Genomic DNA, 21,248 nt, shown 5'->3' on the forward strand with positions numbered 1-21,248 from the left:
GAATGTAACGTTAGTTTACGGCTCATCAGACTATTGACCCCCAAATCAACGCTGCTAAATAACTATCTTGACAAAAAAGCTGATGCATATATTTGACATCAACATTATGTGGTTTTAGCTTGACGTTAAAGATAAATATGCGTTTTAATAATGAATTCCTTATCTAGCAGCTCTGCTTGGTCGCCATTATCTTCTAACGTCGGTTAAACGTCTTACGTCATTACCGTGCGACGGTTTTCATTTGACAAACGTATTTTCCTTCCGCACGGGGGCGCTCAGCGGCACATAAAAACCAATCCTTCATGGAGGCACATTCGAGTAGGGGGAGGCTGCAGACCTGGAGCCGGCAGATATACGCCCTTGGCAGTTTTACGCCCGACAGTTTTAGGACCCTGTTGTTCCTGATGCGTCCAGTAGAGGGATATACTGCGAAATAACATAATTAAATCGACGCTTACACATTAATAACCCGTCCATAGACTTGACAATTTTGTGTTTTTTGTTAATTTAAATATAAACGTAACAGTGTAGATCTCCACGGATTAAATTTTCTGTAGATATTCAGTTGGGCTTCACTCTCTTCACTCAACCTACAGAAGACTATTTGTTTTTGTGAAATGAAAAATTAAAAATACACATATTTGGATTAACTATTTGTTATGACAGGTGATGCTATGACCTACTGCAGTTATAGGCCAATTCACCGTAGGTTTTTATATACAGGAGACTGAGTGAAATATGTTTTTGTGAATTTATATAAAGTCACATTTAGATATTAACCATATTTAGCCCATTAGACATGCAGACAGTACCGTGTAATAATATGGATCCTCGATGAAATATCTGCTGTACTATTCTATTGGTCATCATACAGCTACAAAACAGTGTCCTACACAGCATTTTATGAAGACAAACACAATTTATCCCTTTTCTAAAATTCCATGGGCCATATAGAAGATATAGACAATATTGTTGTTCACAAAAAAATATTTATTAACACCATTTATGAATTATGATGACTCCCCTATGGTTTGCCACTCTTCTTTAACTGTTTTTTTTCTTTAACTGCTCCTGCTCACTGATGAAACATTAAAAAATGAAACATTAAAAAAGTTAAAAAGGACATCCATGGTGAATTTGACCTTGTACCTGTGTGTGTGTGTGTGTTTCTTTAAGTAGCTAAAGCAAACACACCTTTATGAGATCCAAGTTAAAGAGAACTTGGTAAAGACAGAGTATGATAAAACCCACATTAAGTGCACATACCCTACATTTGAGTCCAGATCAGTAAGCTATTTTAAGAAAAAATGTATATTAAGATATAAATGAGATAATTAGATCATCTCATTTATAAGAAACAACTCAAACCAGAATTCAAACCATATGGGGAAAGGTTTTAATGTGTTTTAACGTATTTGAGTGAGTGTGCAGTTTAACTCTTTACTTAGAGAGAGAGAGAGAGAGAGATTTACATACCTATTATAAATGTGTCTTTTGTGTGTTCACACCATAGACTGTAAAAAAAATTCACATATTTCCATTATCTACTGTAATATTGCTCTATAAACCATGTGGAGTATGTTTTAATGCAAGGAGTAAACAGAGTCTTACCAGAAGAGGCCAAGCTAAAGACAGGCAACAAAAGAAAATTAAAATTAAAATTAATTTTAAATTGAGTAGAGAAGATAGGGGAAGCTAAACCTACACGTGGTTAGCTAAGTTTAAGCCAGATAGAACAGAAACCTGTCAAAATACATTATAGACCCATCCATTGATATATAAATGAATTGATATCTACCTACCCTAGCTCTATCGAGCTAATCGTTTATAAATAATAAATGTTGCATCATTGCTAAAAAAACAATAACTTTAGCAGATTATTTAACATACAAATGACAGAATCTATTTTTGTCAGATTTTAATTCTAACGATGTTAAACTTGATTATACGGTATTATTACTTTGTCTTCTGGGCAAGTTTCATCTTCATAAAGACAGAACCATTCAAAGTAATCCTGATTCTAGAATATTCTCCTCTGATATAAAGTTCATTTTTTTCTTCCTTTAAGAAAATGTCAGAACCTTTAAACTCAAAGGTTTATAAAACAAATAATATCATTGAGTCTGTTGTAAAGAACCTTACATGTTTTTATATTGACAAAATGTAATATTGCATTGATTTGTGTACCCTAATTCAATCTCTTTTGATGTCCGTTTACCCCCCTTGTTTTTTTGTGAAACAGAAAATTTAATCCGTGCAGATCTACACTATAACGTTTATATTTAAATTAACAAAAAACACAAAATTGTCAAGTCTATGGACGGGTTATTAAGCGTCGATTTAATTATGTTATTTCGCAGTATATCCACGCATCAGGAACAACAGGGTCCTAAAACTGCCGGGGCGTAAAACTGTCAGGGGCGTATATCTGCCGGCTCCAGGTCTGCAGCCTCCCCATATAGGCACATTCCGATTTTATTCACTGAAATGTTTTGTATATGACATACAAACACAAATCCACTTTAAATACTTTAATATTAATAATATATTCATAGTTTAAAAATCCAGTCATCAAAACAACTGTGATTGGTCCATCCTCACCAGCGAAGTGAAAAGTCACCGGTCTCACGTGACTAGGGTAAACGCATTTTCTAGAAGCGCCCAAGAAAGTGAACTCAGTGTTTACTTAAAAAATGTTTGGGAAAATGTAGGTAATATGGGAAGGATTACATTTTTGATAATAGAGTTAATAGTTTCTTATTTTCAGATGAGCGTTCCTTGTGAAATGAGAGAAGAGCATGAGAAAAATTATGACAGAATTTTCATAGGGGGTGGGCATAACCATTATGGAATTTTCTCTTTTTTATTGTTTTCTTCCAAAATTCATGGCATGACTGATTCATAAACAAGACAAGAACAAGCAACACTAAGCAGTAAGAAACTTAACCATGTGTCTGATTATTTTCAAACAGCAGCACCGATTGCTTGAAGGACATCAATAATGAAAACAACTCTTGTGAATGTCAAAGCAAGGACAGATACATTATTGAAATCCACATCATCTATTTGGAATAAACCCTTCAATAAATGACAATAAATAAATGAGTAAAATGCCATTGCATATAAATGACATATTGCATAGTGATGTCAAACTGCTTTCAACATTCATCGATCATTATCAAAAGATGCCTTTGTGTAACAAAAAATGTGGAAATATATATATACACTGACATATTCACAATGTAAGGCACTGTGTCAAAATGTTCTTGTTGATTATTTTTCTAGCCTCCAGTTGGACTATGCACTCAGAGTCTTCTGAAATGTAAGCAAATTCAAGTTTCCAACAAAAAGAAGTTCAAGGATCCACAAATGAGACAGAGATGTATCTGACCCCCTCTAAGGTGGGCAGACCCTCGTGGTAGTGAGTGAGGCGTCCAGGGTGCATGAGTGCCCAGCCTTTCCTGGGAGCTGTAACGGAGCAGTTGTACCTCAAGAACCGACAGCCGCCACCCTGAACAGAAAGTCACTGATCGTTAATACAATGTGCTCCTGCTCTATCAAACTGCTTCAAAATAGTAGAAACAAAAGTTAACAATTTCACTTTACAAACATGAAAAAAGGATAGAAACAAGACGTATAGAAAATCCTCTAATAATTTACATCCCAAAAAAAATTGAATGAAAGCCTATCCCATGCCAGAGACCCAACACTTAGATATCTGAGCAAGTTTCTGCATGTCTCCACATCTCAAGCTTTCGGGAGAGCTGCAGGTCAAGACATGCTGCTGAGTTACAACATGAACATGTTACAAACCAACAGTTGGCATACCTTAAATTTAAGATATGAATCCCTACGTTTATAGTACTGTAGGTTTGATTTTGTAAACAAAACTACACTGAAAAAATGATACATTGGACCAAATTTAAAAAAGAAATGCTCTCATTTGTTACAGCCAACTTTATTAGTTTTTCTCAAATTAAATTTAAATTATTGGGAAAGAATGTCAGAAATTTTAATTATAGGGAAAAAATATCCACAATACTTGTCCTTGTGGCGGCATTTTTGGTCCCTATGAGGAAAACAGCTTATAACTCATACTAAGTTATGTCTTTTTTTCTTTCTTTTTTTTTAATGCAGAAAGTTTTCTGTGATGGTGTAGGGGATAGAATATACAGTTTGTACAGTATAAAAATCATTACGTCTATGGAGAGTCCCCACAAAGATAGCAAAACTGAGTATGAGTGTGTGTGTGTGTGTTTTCCACATCACTGAATTATGAAATCATATTAGCTAGATACTGTATAGAGTAGTGCAGGGATGATGCATTTTTGTAGTCCAAAAAAACGCAGAAATAAGTTCGCATTTTAGCTTTTCCAGTTCCATCGTCCTAAAGTAAAAAAAAATGTTCTGTTTTCTGTTTTTACAGTTAATAAAAAATTTTAGTTCAATGCTTGAAATAAGGTCTGTGGTGAACACAAGCTCAAGATATTCACACGTTCTATTGTACAATAAAAACACATCAGTAATACCCTTGTGATTCTTCTAAGCTTTTACTTGTCTTGTAAAAGGTGGTTGCTGACAAGTGGCTAAATGGGAGGTTGTCGGGGACATTAAACATCATCAGCCGAACAGGTAAACTCATGGTATGTTCATGTCATGTCAGAAAGATCATATTTAAGAGTTGTCTTAAGTCCCATGCAAAGCATGCAGGGAACTACAGTTTCAGTTATATCAAAATTTTAGAGAATTAAATTCATTGAAGGCAAAGAAATCAAATTTAGGACAGAAATTGAAATTGGTTGTGTAGAACACAAATAATAGATGTAGATGTAGATCGGAAACCATGATTTTCAATAAGACCAATATAAAAAAGCACTTGGTCAATATAAATGACACAATTGTGTAAAAAAACAAGTATTTAACCCTCTAGTGCTGTTCGGTAAATTTATGTTTTAATTTTTCTTTTTTTTCTACTTCATCGGAACGGTAAAGGTTTTGGCACCTGCTATGTGAACACAAATAAAAATCATGGACATGATTTGAATAGGTTCAATGGTCCAGACAATATAGTCATACTTACAGTTCGCGGTTAAAAATGACTGCATTGGAAACGAATGGGAAGCGAATTTCATCTAGTGGAAACCTTTGGTACTGCGAGCAAACAAAATCTTACTGAAAGCTAATATTTTTATGATATCAACCTCAAATTTGGAACACAACTTGTTTATGTCAGTTTTAGAGTAAAACATGTTTTGGAAGATATATATTTTCCGAATAAATTATAAAAATAGTAATAGTTTCACTTTTTAACTATTTAGTTGTAACTAAATTAACTAATTAGTTATATTTTAAACAGCAATAATCTGCCAAGTGAGACCAAAATTTTGTCTGTGCTCCAAACCGTTCATGATTGCTCTATGACGGTCTATGGTCAAAAAGTAATTAACAGGTAATAAATAGATCATAACTATTCTGAAAATATAATTTAGTACCATAAAATCCACTAAAAATATTAAACAAAAAATATTATTGAACTAAAATATGAAACATTTATATTATTGAAATAAAATAAAAAAATCGTCATTTTTGACCGCCACACGAGCAGCACCAGAGGGTTAACAAAAAGTACAGCACATCCAAACATCATAGCTCATAGTTTACTCACCTGATAATCAATCCCCACTTGATTGAGAGCTATATTGATGGTGAAAGTGGAGGCGTCATGATGTGGTCTCAATGAAGGTTGTTCATCAGGCTTATATCTAACTACAAACGCCAGATCAAACTGAGCCTGAAGGAGACAATCACACAGACAGATGCAGAGTCATCATGCAGCATTCGCGTGTAGAGGATCAGCTGGACCAAAGAAACAAATAGAAAGACCTCCATTCTGGAACTCATTATATCCTGAGTTCTCAAAGATCTTGTTTCGCCAGAAATATGTTGCATGTATGGCGATTGGCGATAAAATAGATTGTGAACTCCGCTTCATACTGACTTTAAGGTACATCACCCAACTGAATAATGAGGAATGTCTAATATTTACACAACTGTTCAACAGTTCATAATTAAGATTTTTTTTATGTATTTGAATGACACCTCTTATGCTCACCAAGGCTGTATTTATTTGATCAAAATAGTAAAATTGTGAAATATTGTTACAATTTAAAAGAACTGTTTTCTATTGTATTATATTTTAAAATATAATGAATTCCCTTTGATGGCAAAGCTCCATCGTCAGTCTCACATGATCCTTCAGAAATCATACTAATATACCGTTTTGATGTTCAGTTATCATCAATTATTGATGCTCAATTATTAATAATCGTTCTTTTTATTATCAATGTTAAAAACAGATTTTGCTGCTTAATATGTTTGTTGAAACTTGGATAATTTGATGGATAGAAAGTTGAAAAGAACAACATTTATCTTAAAATATAAATCTTTTTTAACACTATAAATGTCTTTACAGTCAATTTATTGTGTCCTTGCTTAAATATATGAAAAAAATCTGAATTATTTCAAACTTTTGCCCACTAGTGTACTTTAATACAAATATAATAATTCGTTTTTCAATGTCAGGAGAACAAAGAAAGGCTTACCCTTGTGTAGTACCCTGGAAACATTTTCTCGGTGACCGGTGCTATATAGTCCAAAAGGAACTTCTGCCAGTGTTTATCGTAGCCCACTTGATTCATGTGGATATCAATAGTGGGGACATTTTCATATCCACCTTGGATTCTAGTGTCCTAAATGTAAAAAAAAAAAAAAACTGTTTGCTCAAAGAAATACTATGGTAAGGCAAAATAGCATGGGGATGAAACAGAGAAAAACAACAACATACCACATTTGCACCTCCTGACCACTGGCCAAAATGTTCCATCTCTTCAACAAAATGATCGCAGGCCACGTCGGAGAAAACAGGGAACCAGAACACATCAGGGCACGGCTACACAGAGAATTCCAAATAAGCAAAGTTTTAATTATAATGACTTTACAAAACACTGAAAATAATTTGCGGTGCTTGCCATCACTATTACTATTGCTCCTTCTTAGGTTTGGTGATTTTAACAAACCCCTAACTCCTAAAAATATAGGTTACATTTTATTTTGATGGTCCACTTTAGGCATTCTATTAACTATAAGTAACTTCGCAACTACATGTCAACTACCAGTCATTGTATTAGTAGACTGGTAGGGTTAGGGTTCGAATAAGTGGACATGTAGTTGCAAAGTTACTTGCAACTGTCTGTTGACTTGAATGTCTGTTGTGGAGCATCAAAATAAAGTGTTAGCAGATATTAAGCAGACAGTCTACTAATACTCTAATGAGAGTTAGTTGACATGTAGTTGCAAAGTTACTTATAGTTAGTAGAATATATAAAGTGGACCATCGAAATAAAAGTTACCAAAATAGACACTACAGTTCACAAGTTTGGGGTCAGAAAGATTTTTAAATATTTTTTATTAAGTCTCTGATGTTCGCCATTTATTTGATCAGAAAGACAGTAAAGACAGTAATATTGTGAAATATTATTACTCTTTAAGATACCTGTTTTCTGTTTTAATTAGGGCTGTCAAATGATTAATCGTGATTAATCACATCCAAAATAAAAGGTTTTTTTACATAATATATGTGGGTGCACTGTGTATAATTATTTTATATATATAAATACACACACATGCTTGTATATGTTTAAGAAATATTTTCATGTATATACTGTATATAGATTTATATATAATTTATATTATATATAAATATAAATATTTTATATATAAATAATATTTTTTTCTTAAATATACATGCATGTGTGTGTATTTATATATATACAAAATAATTATACACATTGCACCCACATATATTATGTAAAAAAAAACTTTTATTTTGGATGTGATTAATCGTGATTAATCATTTGACAGCCCTAGTTTTAATATATTTTCAAATATACTAATTTATCCCTGTGATCAAAGCTGAATTTTCATCATCATTACTCTGAAAGTGTCATTAGAAATCATTCTAATATGCTGATCTGCTGCTCAAAAAAACATTTCTTGTTAATATCAATGTTGAAAATCTGACTTATCCCAAACTTTTTGAACAGTCATGTTATACCTTCTCATGGACAGGATAATAATCTTATACAGTATTTAATGTTAAAATCTTTAGAAAATGCTGCTATTATTGTATGCTTTGTGTGAATACTCACCGTTTCAATAAGCCCATCTCTCAAAATTTTGGAATAATTCTCATGAATGTATCTTTCCTCCCATTCCTGTTCCACGGAAAATGAATTACGAACATTAATGCAAAAACAAACAATAAATAAATTAACAATAAAGAAAGAATGTCTTTTATAATACTTGATTAAATATTGTCTGAAATTATATTTTATCTTACCACAGGATTTTCAAAGATCTGCCAGAGATCATTGTGCAAATGATTTGTCAGATAATTTTCAGTTGATAAAACTCGACCGTAAGTCTGCATATTTGTTACAAACATGAAGATGCCCTAGGAATGAAAACAAAAATATCAATCAATGGCAGCAAAGTAATTGGTAGTTTACTACACTTGTCACTAAGTGATTTCTTATGGTGATTTGTGCAATATTTCTTTGAGTTTCATGTCTGACCTTGTTCCGAACATTGGCGCAGAAGGCCATATCTGGATCAAGCGTTGCGGATTCAAACAGGTCAGGAGCTTTGAGGTCAGTCCTCAATGCATCCGCTTTTACCAGGAATATGTTAGAGACGTATGGCACATTCCACAAACCCCTGTGGAGGCACCAGAGAATGATCACATATTTGCCATTTATCCTGGTTTGATGAATTTCAAAGACTTCTTCATATTTTCAGAGCATCATCATGCTAAAGAATACTAAAGAAAATGATCACTCAAATGAAATAACTGAGATAAAAACATGCACATATACATACATTTCTGTGGATTTTCTATGATATCACATGACTGTTTAAAATCGACTTACACGCGGTTTCCTTGAACGATGTCCACGTAATCCTCTGACCTGGCGTAGTACCCGTCTGCACTGAGCGCACCCCAGAAGTTTGTCCACAGTCGCCCAGGCTTGGTCAACATTGGTGCAATGAAAGGCCTGTGAGGTTCATAAAAATAATGAGAAAAAAAGAAAAAAAGACCTAGTGTGCTAACTAGAAGTTTCTCCTTCTATAAAACATTTAGACGACTCTACAACTTAAATACTAAGCATTTTAATGAGTAATACATTACACAGTGAGAGTAATGCATTACAAGTAACGTGAGTCAGATTGCTTTTTTCAGGTAACGAGTAAAGAAACACATTACTTTTAACCCTTGTGTTATGTTGCGGGTCAATTTGACCCGTTTCGATTTTCAAGTTGTTGGAAATACTGGTTAACCTTTGTTTTTTTTCTTGATATTTTGTGACTTTTTCTCATTTATCATGATGAACATGCATGCAAAGTTTCAACATGCTGATGTGTTTTGACATATACAAACAAAATTACTGTTACGTTTGTGATGTTCGCGGGTCAATTTGACCCTCATAGGCAGCCATTCAAAAGCAACTGTACAGACACAAAATAAAAACATTTATTTTCTGTATGTAAGGGCACTTCAACTCCAGTTCTAACGTGCAAGTGTATCTAAAAGTGCTCTAACCCTAACCAAACACACTTGAAAAAGCTAAAATTACAGTGTTCAGAATTATTTGCAAATTACAGATGAAAATCTTTGTCAGACAAAGATAGTAAAATAAGCTCTCATTTCAATATTCAAAATATCTAAAATACCTAGCTTTTAACCAAAACTTTTATGTAGGATTTTCAAAGGCAGCTTCACAGAGCCAAAAAATAAATAAAAAACATTTATTTGATATATGTTTTTGTTAGATCAAAGTATACTGTTTATTTTCCAATTTTGTCAAAACAAAACTGTTTTAAAAAATGTTTTAAAAACATTTTCATAAATCATATTTTCAGATATGATGTTTTTGTAATGTTTAACAAATGTTGATATTAAAAGTTTACAGTTTGTATCTAAATCTTTGTTGTTTTTCATAGTGTGATTTTTGAGGAATTGTATTGAATCCAATTAGGGTCAATTTGACCCGGTCCATAAGGGGAGTACACAGAAATCGAACAGAACACAAGGGTTAAATTGATCATTTTCAGTTGTCAAGTACATTCAATTCTTTCCGTCTTACTTGTTGAGCTCAATTAGGGTTCTAAGTGTGTCTTCATTCTTTAAAACCACATCCACTTCTATGCTGAAGAAGTATTCACAGTCAATGTCATCTCGACACATATCGCTGCAACAAAAACATAAAAAAGAAATGAATGGGATTGTCAAAGCATTTAGGAGCTATTTGTACAACTGTTTCCCAGGTTCCATGTGGTGTTTAGGCGCACCATATTTAATGTACTCTTTGTAAAAAATAAATACTGAATTTAAAAAGCACACTCACAAGCCAATATTACGTGAGGTCACAGGATCTATATCCTCCTCTGGTCCAATCAGCTTCACACCCTGGTATTCAGACTCGTGATGCTCTAGAAATGTACGCACCTGTTGTTCATGGTGTGATTCCTGCAAAAGAAATTATTCAGAAGTATTGTCCCTCATTATTATGTACTGAATTTAAAAAAAGAGCAATGACAATAATGAACGTCAACGTAGGCGATCTGATTCATTAACAAATCAAATTAAAAACCCGCGAGTGAAAACATAAACAAACTGGAGATATGCTTTATAGTATAAAATTAAGTTGTGCTTCTGATGAAACGAGACACTGACACTGTATTTCATGTTAAAAACGGTAAAGCTGCTTGATTTTAAGTAATCTATTGTATAAGTGCTATATAAATAAACGTGGAGAGCTGGTCTAAAAGTGGGTTTCTACACTGCTACAGCAAATGTTTGAGCATGCAAGCTCATTGGCTACTGATACAGCAGGAACCAATCAGCTGTGCCCTATAGAGTGATTGCAAGCAAGCTTGTATTTAAATTGTATTTTTATATAGAATTAGCACATTATGTCTTGTAAGATAGATTCCAATAAAGACTGTCAAATTTCAAGAGCTCAGCTGGTAATATTTGTAAACATTAGCTAACATGAACTAGCAATGAGCAATATAATTTTTAAAGCATTAATAAAACATTTATTAATGTTAGTTCATTAACTAATGTTAACAACTACAACATTTGATTTTAAAAATGTATAAGTAAAAGTTGTTAGTTATTAGTTCATTATTGGTTCATGTTAAGTAATATAGTTCATTCATGTTAACAAATGAAACTTGATTGCAAAGTGTTACCGTTTAACTGTTAAAAAGTGCATACAGGAGTTATACATCTGCACGTAATATTTTACCTGATTATAAATGAATAATCTGAGCCGGTTTTTAGGGTATTTGAGAGTAAGTAAGCGCTCGAAGAACACAGTGACGAAGGGGGTGGGCTGCTGGATGAAGACCCCAATGACCACTACAGGATATTTACTCTCCTGCAGACGAAAAATAAAACAAACAGGCAAATAATTAATACACCAAACAATTATTCAGCTAAAGCTTCATTTAAATTGAAATGCATATGTTTTAATTCTCTACAGAAGTGTCTATGAATGCTTCAAGTGTAAACAATATCAATATCAACAATAATATTTCATGTGACTAAAGCAGGTAACACCAGTTCTTTCAGATCAGCTATAACAGCTCTTTAAGGTAACAACTACACAGTATCAATCTTTATATTATGATCATATTTATTTAATATATATACCCACAAATTAAGAATTCATTCCCATTCCTTAATCATTTGTGGCCACATTTTATAAAACAAGGGAACTAATTAATCAGTCAAGGGAACGAATTCTTAAAGGGATAGTTCACCCAAAAATGAAAATTACCCCATGATTTACTCAACCTCAAGTCATCCTAGCTGTATATGACATTCTTCTTTTATACGAATACAATTGGAGTTATATAAAAAAAATGTCCTGGCTCTTCCAAGCTTTATAATGCCAGTTAATGGCCGTTTCTGTTTTGAAGTCCATAAAAGTGCATCCATCCACGATAAAAGTTCTCCACGCGGCTCCAGATGGTTAATAAAGGCCTTCTGAAGCAAAGCGATGCGGTCATGTAAGAAAAATATCCATATTTAAAACTTTATCAACTAAAATAACTAGCTTCCGTTCCGGCAGACGGCCGTACGCATCGATTTTAGGGTAAAAGAGCGACACTTGACTTGATCCACATTGATGAACGCAGAAGCGCAGAGGTTAGAGCAAAACAAAACACCAGTCACAAATTAGAAGTCTAAAACTACCATTTTTAAAGAGAAATGTCGGAGGAGCTTGAGTTTGTTGCCCAGCCCTGTTAGTTTGAACCGCGAGAGGCGTCAAAGCTTACGCTACTCCTACATCCTGCATCATACATCGTCACAGGTTACTCTTGCACTCGACTTGCATAGGCCGTCTGCCGGAAGCTAGTTATTTTAGTCGATAAAGTTTTAAATGTGGATGTTTTTCTTACATTCTTACACGCATCGCTTCACTTCAGAAGGCCTTTATTAACCCCCGGAGCCGTGTGGAGCACTTTTATCATAGATGAATGCACTTTGATGGACTTCAAAACAGTAACGGCCATTCACTGCCACTTTAAAGTTTGGAAGAGCCAGGACATTTTTTAATATAACTACGATTGTATTCGTCTGAAAGAAGGATGTCATATACACCTAGGATGGCTTGAGGGTGAGTAAATCATGGGGTAATTTTCTTAACATTTTTGGGTGAACTATCCCTTTAATTTGCGGCTCACCACGATATCTTTTTCTTTCCCTTCATGTCATGTGGGGATCTGTAAAAGTGGACTTAAAATCATTTAATAAAACAATCTAAAAACAGCAATACCTTTATGAATGCAACAAGAACAAAACGTCAAAGTATAGTTGAGTTATGTTTACCACAGGCTTTATTTTACACATAAATCGAAAAACCCCATTTTAAAACCCTATAGGAAAATCTCGAAGCAACCAGTGGCAAATTAGTCTTCCGGGTTCTAACGTCATCCCTGAACCACTTTAATTAGCCTTAAGAATAAGATTCAGGATTATTTTAATAATAATAATTTTTTTTTTAAACACTAATGGGAAACTGTGGTAATAGTAGTAAATGTAAGGCCCACCTGGAGTCCAGAAAGCGGACGCAGATCCTCATTACAAATTGTGCAGCCAGTTTCAAATGTCCACAGATTTGGGATATAGTTCCCTAGGTAGTTTATCTGAAGCTGAAAGAAACCGCATGTAATAAAGATGATTAAACCAAAGAAGACAGATAGCTTAGTTATTTGGATCATGAGAGAAAATTGATTTACTTTGGTGGGTCCATTGCCATGGATAATAACGGGTAGGGTGTCATAAAGTACATTTCTGGCTCGCACACGTCCATCTTCAAACTTCAGCACAACTTCATCTGCAATACGAAAATCATTATTCAAAGATATTAATATTCAGATTAATATTCTATATAATGATTTAGTTCTACAGTTATCTATTAATTCATGAATTCTGTTTGAATCACTGTAGTTAAATAGCCATAAATATCCACTGGCCTATTTATAATGGATTTCCTCCACAAATGTTTGGATGAATCTCTCATGGGTATCTGTAATGGATACTCGGATATTGAAAGCGTAAAAAAGGCTTTTGAAACAGCCTTTTGAAGCTTAAACAGTGAACTTTTCACTGCTCACATGAATTCCAATGGACCTGATATTACCATTAGGATGAATGAGCGATTCATAGCAAAATTCACAATTTAATGTTTCCTTTCTTTATAGTTTCTTAATGCTCTTCTTTTTTTATTCCAAAAGTTGTATTACTAAAATGTACTGCATCAATATTTATGTAAATTCTAGAAAACACTGTGTCCACTCAATTGTGTTCTTTCTTGCAAAAAAAATTATATCTATAAAAAAATTCAGTCAGGATTCCCTATCAAAATTACAAATGACTTACTTCTAGCTTCTCTCAGTACTAGTTTTACTTGATCTTAGTGCTGTGTTTAACACTATAGATCATAACATACTCTTAGATTGATAAAAAAAATTACACTGGTATTCGGGGACAGGCATTAAAGGGTTAGTTCACCCAGACCCGTAAGACTTTCGTTCATTTTTGGAACGCAAATGAAGATCTTTTTGATGAAATCTGAGTGATTTTTGTGCCTCCATTGACAGCTATGCAACTACCACTTTGACGCTTCAAAAAGTTCATGAAGAGATGTAAAACGAATTCATATGAATTGAGCAGTTTAGTCCAAATTTTCTGAAGAGTTTTGATCGCTTTACATGATGAACAGATTGAATATAGGATTGTTTTCCCATAGAAACATTCATCAATTCATCAGTTATGATAAACAAAAGCTCAAGCATTTTCACTTGACGTGCAGGAACCAATGAGGTTCATTCTTGTGTTACGCAGCACGTTTGAGCTTCAACAAGAACCAATGAGGTTCATTCTCATGTGTTACGCAGCACATTTAAGCTTCCACAAGAACCAATGAGGTTTATTCGCGTGTGTGCTAGTTCAAAGTGCTAGTTCTGTCAATGAAGGGACAGAAAGCTCTCCGATTTCATCAAAAAGATCTTCATTTGTGTTCCGAAGATGAACGAAGGTCTTACGGGTACATGAGGGTGAGTAATTAATGACAGAATTTTCATTTTTGGGTGAACTATCCCTTTAAGGTGGTTTAAATAAACTGCAGGTAACACTACAATGCACAATTCTATCAAAATACACTTTGGAACCAGAAAAAAAGTTAATTTTCTCAGACCTGAATCTAAAATATATAAATTTGTTATGAATTTCAAAATGAATCTCACTTAATGGTTATTAAATTATGGTTACTTTATGGTTATTAATCTCATACAAATGACAGCATACCTAAATGTTTATGGTGCTATAACAGCCTTTTCCCAGACAAATTGTACTGTGTATTCTTTAAGCCCAACTATACGGTAGCTGCAGTGTCGCACACCTGGGTTGTAACATCCTGCTGAGATGGTGTACGTGTCCACAAGCACATCTAACCGTTAGCTCTAGCATTCCAGCCACAAATGCCATTACAGGCAACTGGGAAACTCACTCTCCTCCCACAATCTGGCAGGGAGTCAAAACTACAGCTGCCAGTCGAGCAGAAATCAGCTTTAAACTCAAACACAAGACCTTCAGTTCACATGAAACCAATCAGCATTTGAGACCCTCAGCAAAGCATTTCATTAGCAATTCCTCATTAAAATGAAAGGTTACAGAAAGAGGAAACTTCCCAGCAGGTATCAGAGAGCAAGAACTCTACTGACGCTGCACTTTTGTAAAGCATAAAACAGGATGTTTTCCTTCAGAGAGCTGATGCTAGTGAGAATTTAGCAGAAGCATCTTTAAAGTCTCAACAGAGTTTATGTTGGATATTCTCTCTAATTAAAATCTTATAACGGTTACGTTTCCAAAGCAGGCTGTAAGAACACAAAATGATACACTTACCAAGAGCTCCGTTAAGATTCTGGAACAATCTGCACTTGTTGTCCACAGTTATATTTATGGACTTCTAAAGATGAAATGACAGGGAAGAAAACCTCAAAACGCAGCGTACACACATTTACAATTGAACTGTGAACTTGAATGTGCATTCTGTAAACGAGGCAAAATATCCTAAAACAGAGCAATAAAGTTTTAGGAAACCACACCATGGTTGCCACCACTTAAAATATAAACTATACCAAAACACTCACTCTTTTCTCTGGGTTGATATATATCTTGGTGAAAAAGAGCTGGTCACTGTCACTATCAGCTCCCGACCAGTCAGAAAGCATCTCTTTAAGGTTGGGTGCATAGCCAATGAAGCCTAGCAAAAAGAAAACACCCAGCGTTAGAATGAGAAATGCCTATAAATAGACACAAAACTTGTTATTATCTGGTTTAGATGTGAAACTGGATGATTTAAACGTATCTTTTAACTATTATGCAAATAAAGAAGTGAGTGAATTTTCAGAGAGGCCACAGATGACAATACAGATGTCCTGATTAAATTCCACAGCTGTTAATCTCTGACATCACCATATAAATATGAATGTTTCTGGAACGTTCTCAGGGACTGTGAAAAGGGAAATTAAAAAAAGGAAGAAGCCTCAAACTTCTTAATATGCAATTTTTACTAAATGAAACTCTCTACAAATGAGCTAATCGCAATTATATTCAACCACTGAATAATAAGATATTAAAATAATTTTTATTTTATGTGTTTGATATTAGCTAATGCGTGATAACATTGTTAGATGCACCGTCCAGTATTCTGAACAAGTCATTCTTACTGTAATCAGAACTGTAAAGTACAATTGTGTATAGACCTACATGCTTGATTTTTATTGCAGCTTTACAGTAATGAGAATGAGGGGTGGTTAATGGTCACACAAATGCAATCATAATGGTCCTAAAAAGAGCCTCTTTGTATTTAAATAAGTTGAATTTCTTAATTTACTCCTTTAATTTTGTCAACAAATATATGGTGTGGTGAAATATATGTTATGTTGGAAAGATCATATTTACTAGTTGAATGCACATGAATGGCACAACAATGTCGCAATTAGGAGTGGAACTCTTTTTTTCTTTCAGCCCTGACTGTTTGTCAGTTAGAAAACATGGCGGATACAATGATTGTAGTGTCTGTATTGTAAATGTATATATATATATTTATCGACTTTACAGAGTGCTTGACTCACAAGATCTTGTATTGACAATGCAAGAGTCCAGCTCTCTGTAAAGTCTCCAGCACATCCCAAAGACTTTCAGTGAATTTAAAGTCTGGATTCAGAGGAGCCGATTCATGTGTGAAAATGATTCTTCATGCTCCTCACAACTATTCTTTCACAGTGTGAGTCTGATGAGTCTTGATATTATCATCCTGGAATATGGCCATGATGTGTCTTCCTACATGGTTGTTTAAAGGTGCTCTAAGCGATGTCATGTGTTTTTTAGGCCAAAACATTTTTTGTCACATACAGCAAACATCTCCTCACTATCCGCTGGCTGCCTGTCCCCTGAACACACTGTAAAGAAACGCGATCTCTGTAGACAGCCCATGCTTCACAAACAGCACCAAAAACAAACTGCAGCGACCCGCTCCCCAAAACATAACAAACTGTTCCAGCCAATGACCGACAAGAAGGGTTTGGGGGGTTAGTGTGCGGATGAGGAGGAGGGAGGGTCTAGCTAGCCTCCGTTTTGTTTGACAATAGTTCGAACGTCAACAAGAAGTGACGTCACCCAGGATCGCTTAGAGAACCTTTAAGAAATGAAAAGCTACACACTCCATCAATTAGGATTAGAAGAACTTAACCAAAAATATAACATGCTAGAAACATAATAATCACTGCAATAATGATCCAATCATAGACATTTGCCTATTTAAATCCAAACCACGACTTTTTTTGGCCGGGCTGTGTGTATATATACATATTAAAACTAGCTAAGTTTAATTTACAAATTCCATTGAATATATATAACAATTAAGGTTGCAGTACCTACATAAAAACATTTAAAAAGCAAAAACACACCTAATGTGCATAATGTGCAAAATATTGCTGTTTTATAGAAAAAAAGACATTGACATCTTATTTCAACTAAAGTGATTTGAACGTTGTAAATACGCATTTCCAACTCGTTAATAAAAACTTCCCAGGAGGACTGATTTTTTTGCATCCAAATTCATTTAGCATCTAAAACTATACAAAATTAAGCTAACAGAGCATTCAGTATGTCTAAAGCTCTACAATGATAATTGAAAAAAGAGAAAAACATGCCTCCTGCTCCAAGGAACCTCTTCCCTTCCCTGACATGAGGATGTTTGTCTTCCAGGTGACGATCTGGCCAGATAAGAGTCTCGGCGGAAAACACAACTTTGTGTCTGGCCTGCTGAAACTTCTTCAGCAGCTCTTTTGGACCAGAAGAAAAGATTACATCATAGCTGTGGAAAGCCAGAGCGTAAATTATTGTTACTGTCAATGATCAAACATGATGCTTGAAAGAGTACATGCATGTCAACACACTCCAAATATAATGTATTTATTTATAATGGACATAACTACCTGTCCACATAAAGAATGACTTTGTTCTCCTCGTGTTTCTCCTCCAGAGCAGACTTCAGCAGGCGCACTTTCTGCCCTCCACCTGGAGGTGACATGTAATCTCCACCTTTCCATGTTTCACCCCTTCCGAGAACCTACACAAAAAGACAAAAGAATGTCAGGCATCTGTCTGCAGACTATTATGGAAGCTTGTTTTCCGCCACGGAATAAATTTTTTAAAAATATAATTGCGACTTTTTATCTCACAATTCTGACATTTTTATCTTGCAATTGCGAGTTTATATCTCACAATTCTGAGAGAAAAAATGTCCGAATTGCAAGTTTATATCACAGGGCAGTTGTGGCCCAATGGTTAGAGTCTTCAAAACAGTATCTAAACCTAGTTACCATACTTTGCCTTCACGGCACTTTCACAATTCTGAGCAAAAAAAGTCTGAATTGCGAGAGAAAAACCTGCAATTCTGACGTTATTTCTTAGAATTACGAGACTATCTCGCCATTTTGACTTTGTAACTTGCAATTGCGAGTTTATATCATGCAATTCTGGGGGGAAAAAGTCCGAATTGTGAGATAAAACGTCACAATATTTATTTATTCAGTGGTGGAAACAAGCTTCCATTGACTAAACTGTGTTACAGAGCCCATCTAACAAAAATGTCAGGTTCATATTTCACCCTGGAATCATGAGAAATAACATTTTGTATTAAGAAAACTAAACCTAAACTTTTGGACTATAAGCATATGTCATAGTATCTGCTATTAAAAAGAAATGTATTTAATTAATCACGATCATTAGCACTTTGAAAGAAAATGTGATTGTCATGAAAATAATGCCATATTGCAATGTATATTGCGATATATAATCTTATTAATAGGCTTCCTTGGATCATAACTTGGATTTACCCAATAAAGCTACAATAAATAAAGACTTCTCAGTAACTTTCCACTTTCCACTTTAACATGCTCAATATTTAGCTGAACATTGCAATATGTTCATTACTTTTTCAAAGGGAAACTGTTGGAAAAAAAGGTGCCTTACCTTGATGGAGTAATTGAATTGTTTTGCGGATCTCAAAAACCGTCGGAAGCCGTCAGTCTCCTTCGTGGCAACAGTCAGCACTAGAAGATCTCCTGAGACAGAGAAACACAAATCAGAGTGGATAACTCCGTCAAACTTCTCCACAGCTGCTCAGTTCCCCTGCCTACGTGCTGGAAGAGCACATCCTAATGGGTTTCCCACATCTTCTCCTGTGAGGAACTCCGTGCACAGCTGGAATATTAACATAAGTATTCAGTATTTAAACCAGCCGCAAGAAAGCCAGTTCTGCCGCAAAAGTGACATTTAATACGAATACGTTTTTTAATCATATGCTAACGTGTGATTTTTTTTTTTTTTTTTTGCAATGCAATTTACAAGCATATTCATGTTTACCAAGACAATAAATCTGTTACGAGAAAACTACGCGTAGGTACAATGTAATAAATGTCCTCTGCACTCACATTGCGCATTGTTGTTGCTCATGTTGCGCACAACTACAGTTTGAGACATGAAGTAAACTGTTTGCACTGTTTTAGTGTAATGTGATTTTGTTGTAATTTATCCTCATAAACTCGCTGATCTCTGCACTGATATCTGCACGAAGGGTCCACGTCAGCGGCGTGAGTCCGTAACGCCTGGCTAACTTTACCTAGCAAGTCAGGTTTGCAACGATCCCTTACCATGTATCATGGTGAAATTGTAGTAGCGAGTTACATTATCATGTATAGAAGCGGTGTGGTTATCTATAAGCTGAAATCAAAGCCTTACCCTCGGGGATCAAGCCCTGCTGACTGCAGTGAAGCGGAGAAAAGGACGCAAACAAACACACGAGAAAGAGCAGAACTTCTCTCATGTTCAGGTCCGTTATTCTTCAAACCTCTAATAGTAACGGCGACTGATGGAATAAGGCCTTTCCTCGAGAGAAAGTTAGTTATATTCCCGTACAAACACACACAGCCTGCCCACTTCTGTCTTTCTCCACCCCTCGATCCCTGACCACACGAGCAGAGGGAGAAAAAGCTCAGTAACAATCCGTAAATTCAAACACATGAACTTGCCTAAAAAATGTGACAACTTGCCCTGACCTGACATTTAGGAAAGCTACGTATAAGTTGAAATTTCTCTTCATTATACTCAAATCACTAAAATGTACAGTATCAAAATATTAAAAGAGATGAAGCCACAGAGATAAAATACATTACAAATATAAAATAAAATAAAAACATCAAATCCATAAAGTGGTTCAGGAAATATCTTATTGTAAGAATCCTATTATTAAAATTGAGAAATTATTTGAATATATTAAGTGTTATACTGAACTATTTTCTCTATAGTAAACTTGATATTAATGTGTCACAAAAATGTACAGTAATTCAAAATATTAAAATAGATGTAGCCAGAGAGATAAAATACATTACAAAAATAAGATACGCAATTAACAGCAATAAATCCATACCTTTAGTGGTTCAGATCTAATTATAATAATCCTATTATCAAAATTCATAAATTATTATTAGATATTATTATTTCCAATTACCTGAATTCGCCCCTACTTCTGCAATTTTATATATATATATATATATATATATATATATATATATATATATATATATATATATATATATATATATATATAGGTGGGGTTCTTGGGTTGAATTCAGGTTGATTGGGACGCTTTTTGCCATTGAGGTGACTGAGAAAAAGTGTCCCGATCAACCTGAATACACCCCTATAAAGGTATCTAAAATCTTGCAGCATGTTTATTAGCTTTTGTTCACATTAAAAAAACCACTATGCTTCTCGATATAATTATATATTTCTTTATATTGCATAATATCATCTTTTAAGTATCACATCCATTAACTCAAAAACAGGAAAGGCAGCAGTGATCACTAGTGCCGTAAAGCCGTTTAGAAGTTTCCAGGTCAGTATTATGTACTGGTCCAGGATCAGTTTCGTCTTCCACTGCTACGTTGCAATGACGTAACACAGGCTCCCAACGGCTGATTGTAGAACAGCGATTTGAAGCGCTTTGAACTACGACAGGTCTTGGACTGCGACACTTCCGGTATTT

At 34.6% G+C, this 21,248-nt stretch overlaps 1 protein-coding gene across 1 annotated transcript; it reads right to left on the reverse strand.

The window, feature by feature from the left end:
- Nucleotides 1–2,844: 2,844 nt before the first annotated feature.
- plod1a (procollagen-lysine, 2-oxoglutarate 5-dioxygenase 1a) lies at nt 2,845–20,173 on the reverse strand. The gene is made up of 19 exons (XM_056246797.1): nt 19,943–20,173; nt 19,175–19,266; nt 18,136–18,269; nt 17,851–18,014; nt 15,784–15,896; nt 15,536–15,599; nt 13,369–13,466; nt 13,180–13,281; nt 11,370–11,501; nt 10,464–10,585; nt 10,203–10,307; nt 8,988–9,113; nt 8,634–8,775; nt 8,399–8,512; nt 8,208–8,273; nt 6,845–6,949; nt 6,603–6,749; nt 5,666–5,791; nt 2,845–3,511 (listed from the first exon to the last, which is right to left on the reverse strand). Exons 1-19 carry the CDS (start codon nt 20,025–20,027, stop codon nt 3,356–3,358), a joined length of 2,193 nt encoding a protein of 730 aa, XP_056102772.1. The 5' UTR covers nt 20,028–20,173; the 3' UTR covers nt 2,845–3,355.
- Nucleotides 20,174–21,248: the final 1,075 nt, after the last annotated feature.

The sequence above is a fragment of the Rhinichthys klamathensis genome, unplaced genomic scaffold (assembly GCF_029890125.1).
Source record: "Rhinichthys klamathensis goyatoka isolate OS25496 unplaced genomic scaffold, OSU_Roscu_1.1 h1tg000040l_1, whole genome shotgun sequence".
NCBI classification, from domain to species: Eukaryota; Metazoa; Chordata; class Actinopteri; order Cypriniformes; family Leuciscidae; genus Rhinichthys; species Rhinichthys klamathensis.